The sequence below is a fragment of the Erinaceus europaeus genome, chromosome 6 (assembly GCF_950295315.1).
Source record: "Erinaceus europaeus chromosome 6, mEriEur2.1, whole genome shotgun sequence".
NCBI lineage: Eukaryota > Metazoa > Chordata > Mammalia > Eulipotyphla > Erinaceidae > Erinaceus > Erinaceus europaeus.
The window spans coordinates 6,562,709-6,583,373 of NC_080167.1; the positions used below are offsets into that span (position 1 = coordinate 6,562,709).

Sequence of the window (20,665 nt, forward strand, 5' to 3'; positions counted from 1 at the left end):
TGTAAATCGGTACTCTGATAGGCTGAACTGTGTCCCTGGCCCTTGTGAACCTTTTTTTTTCTTTCTTTTTTTAATAACAAACACGTGCAAACCTACCCATTCCCACCCCTGCAGAGTTAAGCAAAAATGGATTGTACTGCTGTTTTCATATAATTTCTCTGTGTCACCTCCGTGTGAGTGCAGTGAAATTCTTTATTGATCATGTGTGGTTCTATGGATACACCATGTTTTGAGCTTTTTACCTGATGGATAGTTGGTTTTTTTTTTTTTAGATGTAGGTATGTATGTGAGGGAGGAAAGAGAAAATCAGAGTGTCACTCTGGCACAAGCCATGCCAGGGATGGAACTTGGACTCATATGTGAGGGCCCAACTCTTTTTTTTAACCAGAGCACTGCTCAGCTCTGGTTTATGGTGATGCAGGGGATTGAACCTTGGACTTTGAGCCTCAGACCTGAGAGTCTGTTTGCATACCCATTATGGTATCTATCCCCGCCCCCAGGTCCAACTCTTTATCTATTGTACCATCTCTAGGGCCACCTTTGATGGATATCTTCAGGTTCTTTATAGGTTTTGTTTACTGTGAACAGTGCTCTGGTGTGATTATACCCTTGGCTCTTGTATACCCTCAGGACAAATTCTTGGGCGTGCTGCTGCTAGGTCCAGTAGCATGTTCTAAATTGGACCCTCACTAAAAGCTCTCTTTTTCTCAAAACCCAGTTAATCTCAGTCTTAATGTTGCCCACAATGGTGAAAAAATGGTATCCCATTTTATTCTCCGGTTCCTTTACTTGTTAAGTGTCTCTTTGTACATTAATGGGTCATCAGTACTCACTACATTTCAAGCAAGTTTCAGGTTTTGTTTTTGGTCCTTGAGGATCTGGGGTTGGTTCTAAGAACTAGTTGTAGACCTTACAACTTCTATCCAGTGGAGTCAGCCTCGAGAGTGTTCCCCCATGGGTGAAGGCTCATGTCCCTCTGGGCTTCCTCAGAATCTGACTTGTGCTCTGCTCTCTTAGAACGGTCCAGAGCTGCTGCCTCGAGTCGCCATGCTGCGCCTCCTGACGTGGGTCATCGGCACGGGCTCGCCCCGCCTGCAGGTGAGCTGGGCTTCACTTGGCTGTTGCTGTTACTCAGCTCTAACTCCAGCCTCAGGTCCGGGTCAGGGTTGAGTCCTGTTTTCTCTCTCTTGCCCTGAACTTTTGCACTGGGCCAGGAGGACTGCCTTTGAGATTCAGCCCGACTGTTCTCAGCTGGTGGGGCACTTTGCCACTGGCCTTGGCCTGGAGCTCGCTCTAGCCCCTGGTAGGCCTGCGGGTGGTGGTCTCATCACCTGGCCCCTTGTGTGATCCCACGGAGCCATCTGTTGGCTAAGTTGAGTTCAGTGGCCCATTGTCCTCCTTAGGTTCTGGCTTCAGACACCTTGACCGCCCTGTGCGCCAGCAGCAGCGGCAAGGATGGCTGTGCCTTCGCTGAGCAGGAGGAGGTGGATGTGCTGCTCTGTGCCTTGCTGTCCCCGTGTGCCAGCGTGCGGGACACTGCGCTCCGGGTATGTGCCCAGCCCCTCACAGGGTCACCACAGTGTCCCTTATTCTCAGTGCAAATGTGTGAGTTTTGTAACAGTCTGAATCTGACCGAGATGCCTCGTGTCTGCTCCAGGACATCCAGGAGGCAGAGAGGAAGCCTTGGGGTGCGGGTTGGGTCACTTTTAGGAATCAGAGCAACTGAGCAGCCGTGGTCATCTATGGATGTCTGATATTCTCTTCCCCTCTGAAGTGGTCACCAGATTTCTGAAGTAGGACATGGGTCTTGGCATTTTCGTAGGCAGATGTGACCAGCTTGTACTTGCCTTTTCCTGTGCTTCTGGCCTAAGAGCCAGAGCCACCCCTTGAACTAAAAGATAGTAGCTCCCCATTGTCAGCCTCCTGGTAGAATCTGAATGGAAAAACAAAACAGTAACAGTGGGGTGATTTTTTTTTTTTTTTTTTTTTTGAGGCAAAACTAGGTGAATTCTTTTTCTGGAGTTTTACTTGTGTTGCTGAGTTAGGCTTTGATTTTTTTTTTGTTTTCCACATTTAAAAGTAATCTGCCACCACACACATCATTTTACAGATAAAAACCATTTGAAGAGTTTGAGGCACCCCCAGACCAGTGCTGTCCTGTGCAGTCGCCGTTAGCCAGCGCGTGGCTGGTGTGACTGAGGGCTCTGTAATCAGTCTTAGCTGACGTGACAGTCAGGACCCGTGTGACTGGGGGCTGCACCTTGTATAGTCCAGCCCTAGAGGGAGGCTCAAGAGGCAGGTGGAGGGCTCTCGAGGGGTATGCCTCACTGTCCACTTGTGCCACCCAGGGGCTGATGGAACTCCACATGGTGTTGCCGATGCCTGATACCGATGAGAAGAATGGCCTGAACCTTTTGCGCCGGCTCTGGGTGGTCAAGTTTGACAGGGAGGAGGAAATCCAGAGGCTGGCTGAGAGGTGAGGGCCACTGGAATATGAGTTATTTTCTCCTGCCCCATGCCTCTGCCCCCTCACTCCTCTGAAGCAGCTGGACCTCGTGTGCGCGGCCTGCAGTGAGAGAAGGGCTGAGTGGTTGGGTGTGGTGGGGTGGGCGCTATGGATTCTTGCCTGATCATCACCTCCCTTCGTGCTGCTCCAGGCTGTGGTCAACCATGGGCTTGGGCCTACAGCCAGACCTCTGCTCCTTGCTGATCGATGATGTCATCTATCATGAGGCCGCTGTGAGGCAGGCCGGGGCAGAAGCTCTCTCCCAGGCAGTGGCACGTTACCAGCGGCAGGCGGCAGAGGTCATGGGCAGGCTCATGGAGATCTACCAGGAGAAGCTCTATGTGAGTAGTAGGTGCACCCTGAGGCGGTTGGGTCGTGTGAGCGTGGGTGGGACTCAGCTCACCGGGATTCAGGGTGGCTCTGGCTGGGCTCGAGAGACCACTACAGTGCAACTTATCAACCTGTCTGTTGCAGCGACCACCCCCAGTGCTGGATGCTTTGGGACGAGTTATCTCAGAATCACCTCCAGATCAGTGGGAAGCCAGGTATGACAACTCTAGCAATCTTGTGCCCAGAGTGGGGGGGGATGCTATCAGGAAGCAGCATGGGGTAATGGAAAGCGGGGGGGGGGGGGGTGCGCAAGACTTCCCTTGAATCTGAGAGACCAGAGTTCAAGTGATGAGGCCTCTCGCACTAGCCGTGTGACCATGGACCCAGTTCCCCTTTGTACAGTATGTTCACTTGTGTCTTCATAGCTGATTCCTTTACCTCTCTCTTCCTCTAGCCTTTCCTGGAGAGAGAGGAGTAAGCATTACACTTATACATGAGGAAACAAGCAGAGAGGGTCCCCTGCCCTCTGTAGGAGGCAGACTTGGGGTAGATAGCAGGTGGACTTTTGTGTAGACACTTCAGTAAGCACTGAGCTCTGAGCTATTCGCAATGAGTGCTGGCCATTCACAAGCTCCTTCTCTCAAGGCCATTCCGGGACAGATTCCACAGCAGAGGAGGCTGTCGGCTGGTTCTCACTCCTTGGACATAAATTTCTTTCTCAGGTGTGGCTTGGCTTTGGCCCTGAACAAACTCTCCCAGTGTTTGGACAGCTCGCAGGTGAAGCCACTCTTTCAGTTTTTTGTCCCTGATGCCCTCAATGACCGAAATCCAGATGTCCGGAAGTGTATGTTAGATGCAGCTCTTGCCACACTCAATGCCCATGGAAAGGTATAAAGTTTTCAGCTACCTGGAGGTGGGGGAGGAGCAGTTCAGGGTTGCAGAGGCTGCTTCCTGACAGGAGGCAGGGCTGGAGGTTGTGGAGAGCCAGACGCCCAGGGAAGATTCTGGGCGCCCCATAGAAAATGCCATTTCTATTTCCTTTGTGCCGGTATGGTGTTAAATTCTTGTAAGTCTGCTGTACTCCTGCCAGGAAACTGGAGAACCCACCTGCTGGTATTGCCAGCTGGCTCAGGACATCTGTCCCGGAGCCAGACCTGGGCTGGTTGCTTGGGCAGAGACCATCCTGCCTGGGCACAGCTGATGCAAGGGCCCATGTGGTTGTGACCTTGCAGGAGAATGTCAACTCATTGCTGCCAGTGTTCGAGGAGTTCCTGAAGAACGCACCTAACGATGCCAGCTATGATGCTGTGCGGCAGAGTGTGGTGGTCCTCATGGGCTCTCTGGCTAAGCACCTGGACAAGAGTGACCCCAAAGTGAAGCCCATCGTCGCCAAGCTCATCGCTGCCCTCTCCACTCCTTCCCAGCAGGTATTGCCCACAGCCCAGTGGGGACAGGTGCCTGTCTCTGGAAGGCAATGGGAAGGGAGGGACGTCTTGGGTGTTAGGATCCAGAAATCCCAGTTGTCTGTAGGGAGCTACTCCCTCTCTGTGGGTGGTTTTCTGCACTCTTGTTTTTTAACTAGAGCACTGCTCAGCTCTGGCTGTTGGTGATACTACGAATGGAACCTGGGGCCAGGTGATGGCACACCTGGTTAAACGTACACATTGCAGTGTTTCAAGGATCCAGGTTCAAGCCCCTAATCCCCACTTGGCAGGGATGAAGCTTCATGAGTGGTAAAGCAGGGCTGCAAGTGTCTCTCTCTCTCTTTCCCTCTCTATCTGCCCCTCTCTTCTCAGTTTCTCTCTGTCTCTATCCAATAATAAAATATATAAAAAAAAAAAAGGAATGGAACCTTGAACCTCTTGATTGCAAATCTTGTGTACTACTACTGTGCTATCTCACTACTCCAGGGGTGCTCTTTTTCTTTTAAAAAAAACTATTAATGAGAGAGCGAGAGAGAGGAGGAAATAGAACCAGAGAGTATCACTCTGGTATATGCAGTGTCAGGGATCGAACTCAGAACCTCATGCTTGGATAACGTCTTACCCACTGCACCACCTCCCATGCAGCTCCACGGCTGTTGTTGACTCACAGCCACGGGGAGCAGCTGGAGTTGAGGTGCCGCAGTTCAGATGTGACGGGTCTCCCGTAGGTCCAGGAATCTGTAGCCAGCTGCTTGCCGCCCCTGGTGCCAGCCATCAAGGAGGATGCTGGCGGGATGATCCAGAGGCTGATGCAGCAGCTGCTGGAGTCAGACAAGTACGCCGAGCGCAAAGGGGCTGCCTACGGGCTGGCCGGGCTGGTGAAGGGCCTGGGCATCCTCTCACTGAAGCAGCAGGAGATGATGGCGGCGCTGACAGATGCCATCCAGGATAAGAAGAACTTCCGTCGGCGAGAGGGTGAGTGTCTGAGCTCAGTGGCTGCTTACATGTAAATCAGTAGGCATTTCTAAGGGCAAGAGGGATCCTCGCTGCCCTCCCTTGAGTGGCATCAGTGGAGAGTTGAGAACAGTCAAAAATTTGATCCCCACAACCTTCAGTGGAAGGAGTCTGCCCTTACTCCAACCATTGAGGGGCAGTGACTCTCCTGAGGGAGCCGCACTGGTGGGACCTCACGCAGCCCCTTCTGTCCTCACCTTGCTGATGTGACCTGGACTTTTTTTTTTTTTTAATTCCCTTTTGTTGCCCTTGTTTTATTGTTGTAGTCATTGTTGTTATTGCTGTTGTCATTGTTGGATAGGACAGAGAGAAATGGAGGGGAAGACAGGGGGAGAGAAAGACAGACACCAGCAGACCTGCTTCACCGCCTGTGAAGCGACTCCCCTGCAGGTGGGGAGCCTGAGGCTCGAACCGGGATCCTTAAGTCAGTCACTTGGGCATCGCGCCACGTGCGCTTAACCCGCTGCGCTACCGCCCAACTCCCTGGACTTTCTTTTTGCTGCTAGGCCGTGAGCCCAGGACTTCACATCTGTGCTATACTGCTGAGCTGCCTCCCCTGCCCTGAGAGTGAGCAAGCTCAGAGCTGTGCATAGCTTAGGCATATAGCAGTGCTGAGGGTCAGGCCCTCGAACATACTGAGGTTCTCTAGCACATGTGTGAGAGAGGAAATCCTGTCTCATAAAATAAAACTCCCTGCTCTCTGTTTTTTAATTTTTTTAAATGGAGGGAGAGTCACGAAAACATTACCATCTATGGAGTTCCCTTGGTACTGTTTTTGGTGCTTCCATGTTTTACCAGGGCCTGAACCCAGGGCCTTATGGATGGCAGGCATGTTCTTTGCCTGATGAGCGCTCTCCTGGACTCTGGCCTGGACTTGCTTACTCTGGACTCAGTGACACCCTGAGTTTGAGGAGCTTTTGCCTTTTTGTTAGTACCGGGAAGTGGTGGGTGTCCCCCCTCTGTTCAGCTCAGCTGTATCGCCGCTCTGCGGGAGGCAGAGGCTGCTGCTCCCTTCTGTGTTGCCCACGTCAGGCCTGCATTTGCCCTGGTTAGGAAGGGGTGTGGGGAGGCTGACCTGCAGCTTTGCTGAGGGGGCACTTTCCCAGCGGCTGCCCCTTCTCTCCAGGAGCGCTCTTTGCCTTCGAGATGCTCTGCACCATGCTGGGGAAGCTCTTTGAGCCCTACGTGGTTCATGTGCTACCCCACCTGCTGCTGTGCTTTGGGGATGGAAACCAGTACGTGCGGGAGGTAAGGCCTGAGACTGGGCGGGAGGACTGCCAGTGGGTGGCTGACCCTGGGCATGAGGCTCAGTGGGGAGTCTCGAGGGAGGTGGAAGGCCCTTGCCACAAGTGTCCCTTCTGCTTGCACCCTGATCACCAGTTCCTGGTGCAGACTCCTGGCTCCCAGTGAAGTGCTGCAGCTCTAGGAGATGAGAGCCATGTGTCTGCTCTCCTGTACCTGCAGGCCCTGCCATAACCCCCCACCCCCACCCCCCCATAAGTGGGTATGCCCAGAGGGTGCTCTGGGGTCAACATTGGGCCTCCCCCCTTGTGCTTAGACGAGGAGACGCCTAAACAACAGGCCTTTTCTCCTCTTTTGAGGCCGCAGATGATTGTGCCAAGGCTGTGATGAGCAACCTGAGTGCTCATGGGGTGAAGTTGGTGCTCCCCTCTTTACTGGCAGCCCTGGAGGAGGAATCCTGGAGGACCAAAGCTGGTAAGGCCCATTCTTCTGTATCAGTCTCTCAACTTTGGATCCTGAAAATGATCAGAGAAAATCTCAGAGCTTCGAGACTAGTCTGGTGGCGAGTTCTGTGAGTCCAAAGCTTTCACCCCCATTAAAATGCTCGGAAAATGTCATCTTACCTGGCATCTTCATGCATAGAACAGATAGAGTCAGAATTGCTCTTGTTTGGAGAATTCTAGTCTAAGATCTTAATCTTTTTATAAAGTTTTTTATTATCTTTATTTATTAGATAGAGTCAGCCAGAAATTGAGAGGGCAAGGTTGATAAGGAGAGAGGCAAAGAAACACATGCAGCCCTACTTCACCACTTGTGAAGCTTTCCTCCTGCAGGTGGGGATCAGGGACTCAAACCCGGGTCCTTGAGCATTGTGACTTGTGTGTTCAACCAGGTGTGCCACCACCTAGCCCCAAGAAATCCAGTGAACTGGCTGTGACCCCTGGCAGCACTGAGGCAGTTCTCACCACCCCAGTCTTGCCTTTTCCTCCCCACTGCCCAGTCCCTATGACGGCTCCAAGCTCAGCAGGCCTCAGGCGTTTTGCTCGCTCTGTTGGAGCTAGTTTCTCTGCTCTCCTCCTGGGGACTGCTTGGGCGCAGTCTGCAGAGGAGCAGACCACTTGTCCCTTGGCTGGGCGGCTCTCCCAGACAACTCTGCCAGTCTGCTCTCACTGATTTCATGCTGGCCATATGTCTACTTTCTGCAGGGTCGGTGGAGCTGCTCGGGGCAATGGCGTACTGTGCTCCCAAGCAGCTGTCGTCCTGCCTGCCCAACATCGTGCCTAAGCTCACAGAGGTGCTGACCGACTCCCATGTCAAAGTGCAGAAGGCTGGACAGCAGGCGCTCAGGCAAATCGGCTCAGTCATCAGGAACCCGGAGATCCTGGGTATGCCTTGCACTGCCCCTGGCTGCTGCTGCTTCTGCAGCCATTCAGCAAGGACCTTTGTTCTCTAAGGACAAGCATTTTCATGCTGAAATGAACTGTAAATTCTGGGAGGCCCTTTTTCAAGAATAATTAGTTTGGAAGCAATCTGCTTTCTTGGTGGTCTGCAGTAGTAGTAATCAATGACTTTATCATCAGGAAACTGAGTCATTGGCTCAGAAGCATTTTTTTTTTAATTATCTTTATTTATTGGATAGAGACAGCCAGAAATTGAGAGGGAAGGGGGTGATAGAGAGGGAGAGAGACAGAGAGACACCTGCAGTCCTGCTTTACCACTTGCAAAGCTTTCCCCCTGCAAGTGGGGACTGTGGGCTCGAATCTGGGTCCTTGTGCACTGTAATATGCGCGCTCAACCAGGTGTGCTACCACCCGGCCCCAGAAGCATCTTGTCTTAGAGGCCTGTGCTGGAATTGAGCTGTGAAGTCAACAGAATCAACATGATCAGTTAGGTTCATATCAGCATCATTGAAACTGTTTGTTTCTTTAAGAATTTTTGCTTCAGTGTCATTCCAGGAGACCTGTGATAGAGGTAGAGAAAGGTTATTCCCCTTCTCTAAACTTAAAAAAAAAAAAAAAAGAACTATAGTTGTTGTATGGCATGATATTAGTTTGAGGTGTATAGCATGATTTGAAATTTCTACACAGTGCAAAACAGTCATAATATGTCTACCTTTTGTTTTAGTAGTTTTTTAAATTTGCGACATTTTATTGCTTATAAATTTAACAGTATTCTTCAGCATGGTTCTTTTTTTCTTTTCAATTTCTTTATTGGGGGATTAATGTTTTACACTTAACAGTAAATACAGTAGTTTGTACATGCATAACATTTCTCAGTTTTCCACATAACAATACAACCCCCACTAGGTCCTCTGTCATCCTTTTCCAGGACCTGTACTCTCCCCCCTCAACTCACCCCAGAGTCTTTTACTTTGGTGCAATACACCAACTCCAGTTCAGGTTCTACTTGTGTTTTCTCTTCTGATCTTGTTTTTCAACTTCTGCCTGAAAGTGAGATCATCCCATATTCATCCTTCTGTTTCTGACTTATTTCACTTAACACGATTTCTTCAAGCTCCATCCAAGATGGGTTGAAAACGGTGAAATCACCATTTTTAATAGCTGAGTAGTATTTCATTGTGTATATATACCACAACTTGCTCAACCACTCATCTATTGTTGGACACCTGGCTTGCTTCCAGGTTTTGGCTATTACAAATTGTGCTGCTATGAACATAGGTGTACACAAATCTTTTTGGATGGGTGTGTTGGGTTCCTTAGGACCTATCCCCAGGAGAGCAATTGCAGGATCATAGGGTAGGTCCATTTCTAGCCTTCTGAGAGTTCTCCAGACTGTGCTCCACAGAGGTTGGACCAATTGACATTCCCACCAGCAGTGTAGGAGGGTTCCTTTGACCCCACAGCCTCTCCAGCGTTTGTTGCTGCTGCCTTTCCTGGCGTATGGCATTCTCACTATCTCACTGTTGTCTTTAGTATGGTTCTTTCTTGAGTGAGGTTGACTTCTAGAAACAAAACCTAGCCAGCAACCTTGACTAGCATATTGCTTGTTAAATTTTAAACTTTGGTGTGGAACATCAGATCTGGTCAGTGTATTTCAGTAGAGTATTGCCGGATTCTTTTTGACCTCCAGGGTCGGGTTATTGCTTGGGTTGAGCATCTGTACCAACCCCAGTGTCCCTGGTGCCCAGAGCCCTGCTCAGCTCTGGTTTACGGTGGTTCAGGGGATTGAACCTGGGACTTGGGAGCCTCAGGCATGAGTCTTTTTGCATAACCATTGTTCTGTTCACCTCCACACCCCCTTTTTAATCTTTATTTTTTCATAGAGGGTGGGAGACAGAAGTGTAGAGAGAAAGAGAGAGAGAGAGACAGAGAGAAGGGGTGATGCCTACAGCACTGCTCCATTACTCGTAAAACTTCCTCCCTGTAGGTGTGGACCCCGGGCTAACCCGTGGGTCCTCTGCCATGGCTTTATGTGTGCTGTACTAGATGATTCACCACCTGGCTGTCCCCCATCTTTGGGTGTGGGGGTTCAGAAAATAAAGTTACCTTGTTTTGTGGTTGAATTGTAATACTTGGGTGTTGTCATTACAGTGTCCAGAATAGTTTCATGTCTGGAAAGTAGGTGGATATATCTTGCTTTTTGGAGCAGCCTGTGTGGGTCTTTTTTTTTTTTTTTAAGATTTTATTTATTTATTCATGAGAAGATAGGAGGAGAGAGAAAGAACCAGACATAACTCTGGCACATGTGCTGCTGGGGATCGAACTCAGGACCTCATGCTTGAGAGTCCAAAGCCTTATCACTGCGCCACCTCCCGGACCACACGTGGGTCTTTTTTTTTTTTTTTTTTAATTTTTTTTTTCATTGGGGAATTAATGTTTTACATTCAACAGTAAGTACAATAGTTTGTACATGCATAACATTCCCCAGTTTCCCATATAACAATACAACCCCCACTAGGTCTTCTGAATCCTTCTTGGACCTGTATTCTCCCCACCCACCCACCCCAGAGTCTTTTACTTTGGTGCAATATGCCAATTCCATTTCAGGTTCTACTTGTGTTTTCTTTTCTGATCTTGTTTTTCATCTTCAGCCTGAGAGTGAGATCATTCTATATTCATCCTTCTGTTTCTGACTTATTTCACTCAACATGAATTTTTGAAGGTCCATCCAAGATTGGCTGAAAACGGTGAAGTCACCATTTTTTATAGCTGAGTAGTATTCCATTGTGTATATAGACCACAACTTGCTCAGCCAGCCACTCATCTGTTGTTGGACACCTGGGTTGCTTCCAGGTTTTGGCTATTACAGATTGTGCTGCCAAGAACATATGTGTACACAGATCTTTTTGGATGGGTGTGTTGGGTTCCTTAGGATCTATCCCCAGGAGAGGAATTGCAGGGTCATAGGGTAGGTCCATTTCTAGCCTTCTGAGAGTTCTCCAGATTGTTCTCCACAGAGGCTGGACCAATTGACATTCCCACCAGCAGTGTAGGAGGGTTCCTTTGACCCCACAGCCTCTCCAGTATTTGCTGCTGTTCCCTTTTCTGATGTTGACATTCTCACAGGAGTGAAGTGGTATCTTGTTGTTGTCTTTATTTGCATTATTTGGGTGGGGTTATTTGTTGTCTTGTTGTTGAGTTTGGCAAGCTCTTTATATATGTTGGTTATTAAACTCTTGTCTGGTATATGGCATGTAAAGATCTTCTCCTATTCTGTGAGGGGTCTCTTGGTTTGGGTAGTGGTTTCTTTTGCTGTGCAGAAGCTTTTTAATTTGATGTAGTCCCATAGGCTTATACTTGCCTTAGTCTTCTTTGTAATTGGATTCGTTTCATTGAAGATGTCTTTAAAATTTATGCGGAAGAGAGTTCTGCCAATATTTTCCTCTAAGTATCTGATAGTTTCTGGTCTACCATCCAAGTCCTTGATCCACTTGGAATTTACTTTTGTATTTGGTGAAATATAGTGGTTCAGTTTCATTCTTCTGCATGTTTCAACCCATTGTTTCCAACACCACTGGTTGAAGAGACTCTGGTTTCCCCATTTAATAGTCTGAGCCCCTTTGTCAAAGATTAGATGTCCATAGGTGTGGGGTACGTGGGTCATTTTTAATGAAGATAAAAGTTAATGTAAAATTCAGTTTTAAAAACTATAAAATTCAACTGTTGTAAGTATATTCACTTAACTATGCAAATATCTCCACTGACTAGTTCCTAAGTATTTTTATCACCCCTCAAAGAAACCCCTACTAGTTAGCATTCATTTATTTTTTCTCAACAACCACTAGTCTATTTGGTTTTGTCTGTTCACACTTCATAGTAGTTACTTAGTGTAGTGACCTTTTGTGTCTCATTTAGTTTATTGTCTTCAGGCTTCATTCACACTGTAACTTACCTCAGCGCTTCATTTCTTTTTTGGGCTAGTAATATTTCATTGTACATATATACTACGTTTTACTTACCTGTCTTTGTTGGTGAACATGTGGGTTATTTCTGCTTTTTTTTTTTTTCTTCTAGTCTTACTGTTATACTATAAATACTTGCAAACAAGTGCTATTTTTGTAGACATGTTTTTTCAGTTCCTTTGCTTAGCTTCTGGGTTTTGTGGTACCTACTTACCTTTTGGAGGATCTCAGGCTGTTTTTCAAAGTGGCCATTTGACACTTCCATCAGTGGCGTGTGAAAGCCCACATTGCCACTCTCTTTGGTAATAGCCATTCTAGTGGCTGTGAAGTGACATCTCATTGTGGTTTTGATTTGCATTTCCTGATGCCTGTTGATGAACTATCTTCCTGTGCTTATTGACCATTTGCAAGTCTTTTTGGAGAAGTACTTATCATTTGGGCTTTTTAAAATTGTTTACCATCATGGGTCTTGGCAGTGGTTGAATTCTTTTGGCTTGTAGAAAAGATAAGCCATGTATTCCTCTCAGGATGCCTTTGTGCTGAAGTTGACAGAGCTTTTTCTCTGGACTAACTGCTCTGAGCAGTGTTATTTCTCTCCCTCACTGAAAGTTGTTCCACAAAATCACTTTGGACTGCTGCTTCCAGCATAAGGTCCGTGGTGCCCAAGTAGCTTCTCTGTGGAGGCTCAGAACTATGGATGTAGCTTAGTACCCACAGAAGCTACCTCATGGGTGTCTTCAGCATCTGCTGTGCAAAGAGGTGACAGCAGTTGCCTCTGAGCTGTTTGTTGGTGGCACAAGGATTCCTTTTTGCAGACAGGCCTCCCCAGATGGAAGCTAGCAGGCCTCCAGGAAGGGTGTGTCCCCAGACTGCCTACCTCCTTGTTCTGGGGAATGGGGAACCTGGTGGCTTTGCTGTGCCTTAGACTTCTACCAACCAGTTTGTCTCCCCTGAAATTGCAGCCATTGCCCCGGTCCTGCTGGATGCCCTGACTGACCCCTCCAGAAAGACCCAGAAGTGTCTGCAGACCCTACTGGACACCAAGTTTGTCCACTTCATCGATGCCCCCTCCCTAGCCCTCATCATGCCCATTGTTCAGAGAGCCTTCCAGGACCGGTCCACCGACACTCGAAAAATGGCTGCCCAGATTATCGGCAACATGTACTCGCTGACGGACCAGAAGGTAGCAGCCCAGCTGGGGCAGGTTCAGGGTAGACTGGTAGAGAGACTGGTGTAGGGCAGCATTCCTACTTACAGTCAACATGGGAGGGCTATGGTTGTTTGTTCCCTGATTGATGTTTGAAGAGAGACCACTTTGGGGTCAAGGGTGGAAATTGAGGCTCCCCGGGCATCTGGCAAAGCATTATGGTTAGAGTCCTTCTTGGCTCAACCCTGAGATGAGGACTACCCCACTGGGTCCCTTTTACAGACTAAAGTGGAGAAAAGGTTCCACTTCTCATTAGATCTCTCAGGAGTGCTGAGGATAGATTCTTCACTCCTGTAAGTCTCCGTGAGGAATTTAGCCCAGAGAAGGAGAGATTTACTTGGTTTATTTTTTGTGACCTCCCTTCTTTGAGGCTATGAGCAAAAAGCAAAAAATAGGGCCAGCGGAACAGTTCATTTGGAAAGTGAGTTGCTTTTCCATGTGCTAGACCTGGGTTTGAGCCTAACCCTTCTCACTCACTCTTCCTCTCCGTCTCTATGTAAAAAAAAAAAAAGAAAATTCCCGGTTCGAGCCCCAGCTCCCCACCTGCAGGGGCGTCGCTTCACAGGCGGTGAAGCAGGTCTGCAGGTGTCTGTCTTTCTCTCCCCCTCTGTCTTCCCCTCCTCTCTCCATTTCTCTCTGTCCTATCCAACAACAACGACATTAATAATAACAACAACAAGCAACAAGGGCAACGAAAAGGAAAATTAAAAAATGAAATAAAAATTCAAAAAAATTAAAAAGTCAACTAAGAAGGTGCCGGGCAGTGGCACACTGGGTTAAGCGCACATAATACCAAGTGCAAGGATCCTGGTTTGAGCCCCTGATTCCCCACGATGCAAGAGGGGGGTATCACTTTACATGTGGTGAAGCAGCTCTGCAGATGTCTCCCTCCCTCCCTCCCTCCCTCCCTCCCTCCCTCCCTCCCTCCTCCCTCCCTCCTTCCCTCCTCCCCTCTCAATTTTCCTCTCTCCTATCAAATATGAGAAAAAATTATAAATTAAAGAATAAACATTTAAAAAGTTAGCTGAGAAAGTCATGTCAACCCTAGAAAATTGGAAAGACTTTTAGAAAATAAAAAAATTCTCCCTTGGCCCTGGTGGTGGCACAGTGGATAAAGCACTGAACTCTCAAGCATGAGGGCCTGAGTTCAATCCCCAGCACCATATGTGCCAGAATGAGACTCTGTCCCTTGCTTTCATTGATAAATAAATGTTTATTTTTATTCATAAATACCTTAAAAAGTTCTCCATTTTTTTCAAAAAAAATTCTACCATCTTCCAATTCAAAATAATTATTATTAACATTTTACTATTACATTTAAAAATTATGTTCCTGAACATTAGCTTATTTCCAATTTATAACAGGTTATCCATAAAACCAGTTTTTAATAGTTACATCCCAATCAGGTTATCTACCACGACCAATGTAATTCCAGTTGGTCATGCAGTGCCCAAGAGTTTTTGCTGTTTGAAAAGATGCTACAGTGAACATAAGTTATTTTCTATATTTCTTTTTTTAATTTTTATATTTATTTTCTCTTTTATTGCCCTTGTTTTTTTTTTTTTTTTTTTTTTTGTAGTTGTTATTGATATCTTCGTTGTTAGGACAGAGAGAAATAGAGAGAGGAGGAGGAGGGGAAGACAGTAAGGGCGAGAGAAAGATAGACATCTGCAGACCTGCTTCACCGCCTATGAAGTGACCCCCCCCCCCCCCGTAGGTGGGGAGCCGGGGGCTCGAACCGGTATCCTTAAGCTGGTCTTTGTGCTTTGCACCATGTGTGCTTAACCCACTGCGCTACCACCTGACTCCCTGTTTTCTATATTTCAAGCTGGTCCCTAGCACTGAATGCTGTATTATAAGATAAAATCAATTTAAGGTGAAGAAAGGGAATATGATTATTAAGAGGGCTGGAGAGATAGCAAAATGGTTATGCAAAAAAGACTTTCATTCCTGAGGCATCAGAGCTGCCAGGTTCACTCCCCAGTACTTCCGTAAACCAGAGCTGAGCGGTGGGTGCTCTGGCTAAAAATGATAGATAGGGGGGTCGGGTGGTAAACGCACATGATGCAAAGCACAAGGACCAGCGCAAGGATCCCAGTTCGAGCCCCCAGTCCCACACCTGCAGAGGTGTCACTTCAGAGGCAGTGAAGCAGGTCTGCAGGTGTCTATCTTTCTCTCCCCCTTGTCTTCCCCTCCTCTCTCCATTTCTGTCTGTCCTATCCATAAAAAACAACGACATCAATGGCAATGATAATTACAACCACAACAACGATAAAAACAACCAGGGTAACAAAAGGGAAAAAATGGCCTCCAGGAGCAGTGGATTCATGGTGCAGGCACTGAGCCCCAGCAGTAACCCTGGAGGCAAAAAAAAATTATAGATAGACAGATAGATAGATAGATAGATAGATAGATAGATAGATAGATAGGTAGAAAGAAAGAAAGAAAGAAAAAAAGAAAGAAAGAAAGAAAGGGAGAGAGAAAATGGCACTCAATTACTTGAAATAACCTTCTCGCCCCCCGCCCCTCCCCCATTCACCAGAGCACTGCTTAGCTCTGGCTTATGGTGGTATGTGGTATTGAATCTGGGGCTTTGAAGCCTCAGGCATGGGAGTCTTTTTGCAGAACCATTGCTATCTATCCCTGCCCTAAATGATTTCTTACATCTCTAGGGTTGGTGGGCTTTGGCCCCAGGAAGAGAAAGCTGGCTGACCAGTTGAGGTTGAGCTTTTGTCCCTCCTATTCCCTGATTCTTTGCAAGAGAACTTCAGGGAACCAGTCAGAAGGGGGAGTTATTTGCCTTTTATTGTTCCGCCTGTTTAGCAGAGTAGTGGGATCAGCTGTACAGTGGAACAGACCCCAGAGAGCAGGAATTGGGCCTCTCCTGAGTCCCCTCTTAATGATTGCAGGACTTGGCTCCCTACCTGCCAAGTGTCACACCTGGCCTGAAAGCCTCTCTTTTGGACCCAGTACCTGAGGTAAGCCTGGGAGACAGGGGAGGGGACAGGAGCTTCTTAACTGTAACAGTTTCCAGAGAGGGGGCTCCTGAGAGTTTGCTGTATGTCACTCTGTTGTCCACTTGGTAAGGACAAGAGACCCCTAGGAGACCCTGCTCCTGTGTGGCTCCCTTGATCTGAGCCAGCTTTCCACACCGTTGCCAGTTTCCTTTCGCCACAGGTGCGGACGGTGTCTGCAAAGGCCCTGGGGGCCATGGTGAAGGGCATGGGGGAGTCGTGCTTTGAGGACTTGCTGCCATGGCTGATGGAGACGCTGACATATGAGCAGAGTTCAGTGGACCGTTCTGGTGCTGCACAAGGTGAGGCCAGAACCAACCCAGGGACCAGACTGGGCATACCATGGAGGGACCGTCAGCCCCGGTGACCCATTCTGTCTCCTGTAGGGTTGGCCGAAGTCATGGCTGGCCTCGGTGTAGAGAAGCTGGAGAAGTTGATGCCTGAAATTGTGGCGACAGCAAGCAAAGTAGACATTGCACCTCATGTCCGGGATGGCTATATCATGATGTTCAACTACCTGCCCATCACTTTTGGGGATAAGTTCACTCCATACGTGGGACCCATCATCCCTTGCATCCTCAAGGTAGGCACCAGTGACCTTGCCAGAGGCAGGATGAACTGGGAGCAGGAGTCCTAACCTGCTTTTCCGGGAGTCTCCATTTTCTTGTGGGCTGAGGTGTGTAGGGAGGTAGTCCGGCTGACACAGACTCTGTGCGTGCCTACAGGCTCTTGCTGATGAGAATGAGTTTGTGCGGGACACAGCCCTGCGTGCAGGCCAGAGAGTCATCTCCATGTATGCTGAGACGGCCATTGCCCTGCTGCTGCCCCAGCTGGAGCAAGGACTCTTTGATGACCTCTGGAGAATAAGGTGAGGACCCTGGCAGAAGGACCCAGTGACCCTGCTCTGTGTTTGGAGAACTCTCCCTCTCTCTCTCTCTCTCCCCCTCTCTCTCCCCCTCTCTCTCCCTCCAGCCCCACCCCTGTGTTGAAGTCAGGAAATTCTACTCCTAGGAATTTATTTTAGGGACATAACTAGTCAAGAGTGAAAGTGTTATAGAAGGATCTTGCAGGGCTGGGTGGTGTGTAAGGACTTGGGTGTGAGCTCCTGCTCCTCGCCTGCAAGGGGGAATCTTCATGAGTGATGAAGCTCTCCCTCTCTCCCTCTCTACTCCTCCCCTCTGTTTCTTTCTGTCCTAGAAAGGGGGGGGAAGGGGGGGGAATAGCTGCTGGGAGCAATGGATTTATAGTTTCATGATAACTTTGGTGACAATACAAAAAACAAAGATAATTTTGTAGTATTGATCAGCTGAAAAATTAGGAGATGATTTAAACTCACTGCACATCTGCCCCATGAACTTGTATTCAGTCATTATAAAGAATGGTTTAAGAGGGGGCCAGGAAGAAAGCGTGATGGTTATATAAAGAACTTTCATGCCTGAAGTCCTGAGGTCTCAGGTTCAATCCCAGCACCACATTAAACCAGAGCTGAGCCATGCTGTGGTTAAAAAAAAAAAAGGGGGGGGGAAATGGTAAGAGAATTATGGTAGCTGACACAGAAAGGACCTGAAATTATAGTTGTCTGACCGATGTAGTCCCACTTCCTGCGTTGTGTGGAGATATGAATGTCTGTGGGTGATGTGTACTGGGTATCGTCAAACCATCCTACCTCTGCCAGGGTTAGCGCATCTGAGTGATTGTTTACCCTCCTTTTGTTTTAATTTGTAGTTTTTAAAAATAGATTTATTCATTTATTTATTTTGCCTCTACGGTTATTGCTGGGGCTCAGTGGCTGCACTACGAATCCACTGCTCCTGGAAGCTATTTTTTCTTTTGTTGCCTGTGTTGTTTTATGTTGTTGTGATTATTATTATTATGATTATTATTGTTATTATTGATGTTGTTAGGAAGGACAGAGAGAAATGGAGAGAGGAGGGGAAGATAGAGGGGGAGAGAAAGACAAATACCTGCAGACCTGCTTCACCGCCTGTGAAGTGACACCCCCCCCCCCGTAGGTGGGGAGCCAGGGGCTTGAACTGGGATCCTTTAGCCGGTCCATGCACTTCATGCCATGTGCGCTTAACCCGCTGTGCTACCGCCCGACCCCCTTTTATTGATTTGTTATTGGATAGAGACAGAGAAGTTGAAAGAGGAGGGGGACATAGAGAAGGGAGAGAGACAGAGAGACAACTGCAGCCTTGCTTCACTACTAGTGAAGCTTTCCTCCTGCAGGTGGGAACCTGGGTGCTCGAACCTGCGTCCTAGCACACTGTGATGTGAGTGCTCAACCAGGTGCACTATTATCTGGCCTCTTTGTACTTTTTTCTTTTTTTTTTTTTTTTACCAGAGCACTCACTACTCAGCTCTGGCTTATGGTGGTGTGAGGGATTGAACCTGGGACTTCTGAGCTGCAGGCATGAGAGTCTGTTTGCATAACCATTATCCTGTCTACCCACACACTATTTTGTATTTTTTCAAACTTTCAGTTTATACATGACTTTTATGTTTTATAATCATTAAAAGTCATTTAATTAAATTTAAATATAAGGAGAAATTAGAAATCAGTGTCCATTGAGGCCTTCCTTCCTTCCTTCTTTCCTTCCTCTCTTTCTTTCTTTCTTTCTTTCTTTCTTTCTTTCTTTCTTTCTCTCTTTCTTCTTTCCTTCCTTTTATTTGATGGGACAGAGAAATTTAGAGGGGAGGAAGAGGCAGAGAGGGAGAAAGACAGACACCTGTAGCACTTGCTTCATTGTTCATGAATCAACCCTCACTACCCTCCCCCCACAAGTGGGGACTGGGGTTTGAACCCTCATCCTTGTACATGGAACTAACGTATGCTCAGCTGGGTGTCCCACCACCCTGCCCCCCTTCTAGGCCTTCCCTGATGTCTCCAGTTTTTATCGACATTCCTGATTTCCCATTAATGTTTACAACTTGTGCTTGCTTTCTCTTTTCTATAACTTACTACAGAAGCTTTCACACATGCTTTTAAAATGCTTTATATTAAGTGATACATGTGTATTAGAAAATTTGACAAGGAGATATTTAGGAAAGTTATTTTTCAAAAATAAAAAGAAAAGAAAAGAGGGGCCAGGCGGTAGCGCAGCAGGTTAAATGGGCATAATGAGCATATTGTGAAGTGTAAGGACCCCAGTTCAAGCCTCCGGCTCCCCACCTCTAGGGAGGGTAATTTCACAAGCAGTGAAGCAGGTGTCTTATCTTTCTCTCACCCTCTCTGTCTTCCCCTCCTCTGTTAATTTCCTTCTGTCTTATCCAACAATAACAACAAGGGCAACAAAATGGAAAAAAATGACCTCCAGGAGCAGTGGATTTGGATTTGTAGTGCAGGCACTGAGCACCAGCGATAACGGGGGGGGGGGGGGGGGATCACTGTTTCTACTCTTCTTCCAAGACCTTCTGCATGCTGCATAATTGGGTCTATTTCTTTCCAGTCTTTCTGCCACGTGCCTGGGTATGCCCTGAGACTGCCTCGTTCTGCTGCGTGACTCTGTTCTTGGTGTCCTTCTCAGGTTCAGCTCTGTCCAGCTCCTTGGGGATCTCCTGTTCCACATCTCAGGAGTCACTGGGAAGATGACCACAGAAACTGCATCAGAAGATGATAACTTTGGGACTGCCCAGTCCAATAAGGTGTGTGCAGCGGGTTGATTAAGTTGGTTTCCCTAGCTCTGCTGGCAGTACCCTGGCACTCATGCTGTGCAGACTTCACCACCCACAGTCCCTGTTCCCTTTCACCACTGTAGGCCATCATCACTGCCCTGGGGGTAGATCGCCGGAACCGTGTATTAGCTGGGCTGTACATGGGCCGCTCAGACACCCAGCTGGTTGTGAGGCAAGCATCCCTGCATGTCTGGAAGATCGTGGTCTCCAATACCCCCCGGACCTTGCGTGAGATCCTACCCACCCTCTTCGGGCTTCTGCTGGGCTTCCTGGCCAGCACATGCGCAGATAAGAGAACAGTAAGTTTCCTGGGTCTTGCTGCAGATGTCAGCCCTGCAAGGGGCTGGGGAGGTGGCTCGTCAGCAGAGCCCCTGCCTTCCATGTATGAGGCCCTTAGTCCCGTCCCCGGCATCACGTGGGAGCAAAATGTACTCTGCATCTGCAGACACTTGAGAGAATGCCTTCAGTTCTAGCAGGAGAACTTTTGTATTGATTGATTAGTCATTCAGGAAAAACTAAGCATCTGCTATGGGCTGAACTGGTAAGGCAGTAGGTCCTAGTGGACCCACAATCTGATAGAGTTAGATAGTAACCAGATAATCATACAACAGGTGGAAAATACAGCCGTATAAGTGTCATGTGGCGCTGAAAATACTTGTGAGAGACACCCAGCTGGGGTGGGGAGTTCTAGATGAGGCATCTGGAAGAAATGATGAATGAGAAGCCAGCCAGCCACATAGGTGATGAAAGACTATTGTAGACAGAGAGGATCATGCTTTCCGTACAAGGAAGGCATATGCAGGAGCCCTGTGGGGTGGGCACATGACCAACAGCGTCCGAGCGGAGGCCCTTGAGTGGAGAAGCAAGGAGGAGCAGCCTGTCATGAGAAGT

General features: G+C 48.0%; 1 protein-coding gene across 3 annotated transcripts in view; it reads left to right on the forward strand.

Annotated features, from left to right (window-relative positions):
- GCN1 (GCN1 activator of EIF2AK4) overlaps positions 1 to 20,665 on the forward strand; it is an 84,821-nt gene that overhangs the window by 50,421 nt on the left and 13,735 nt on the right. For all 3 annotated transcript variants that reach the window (XM_060192984.1, XM_060192983.1, XM_060192985.1), the window contains exons 27-44: positions 1,018 to 1,098; positions 1,404 to 1,547; positions 2,349 to 2,476; positions 2,658 to 2,847; positions 2,981 to 3,051; positions 3,559 to 3,724; positions 4,069 to 4,263; positions 4,989 to 5,235; positions 6,401 to 6,522; positions 6,876 to 6,990; positions 7,722 to 7,901; positions 12,841 to 13,061; positions 15,995 to 16,063; positions 16,263 to 16,401; positions 16,486 to 16,682; positions 16,825 to 16,967; positions 19,627 to 19,744; positions 19,858 to 20,073. In XM_060192984.1, coding sequence (XP_060048967.1) covers positions 1,018 to 1,098; positions 1,404 to 1,547; positions 2,349 to 2,476; positions 2,658 to 2,847; positions 2,981 to 3,051; positions 3,559 to 3,724; positions 4,069 to 4,263; positions 4,989 to 5,235; positions 6,401 to 6,522; positions 6,876 to 6,990; positions 7,722 to 7,901; positions 12,841 to 13,061; positions 15,995 to 16,063; positions 16,263 to 16,401; positions 16,486 to 16,682; positions 16,825 to 16,967; positions 19,627 to 19,744; positions 19,858 to 20,073 — 2,742 coding nt within the window. The remainder of the gene's footprint in view (positions 1 to 1,017; positions 1,099 to 1,403; positions 1,548 to 2,348; positions 2,477 to 2,657; positions 2,848 to 2,980; positions 3,052 to 3,558; positions 3,725 to 4,068; positions 4,264 to 4,988; positions 5,236 to 6,400; positions 6,523 to 6,875; positions 6,991 to 7,721; positions 7,902 to 12,840; positions 13,062 to 15,994; positions 16,064 to 16,262; positions 16,402 to 16,485; positions 16,683 to 16,824; positions 16,968 to 19,626; positions 19,745 to 19,857; positions 20,074 to 20,665) is intronic.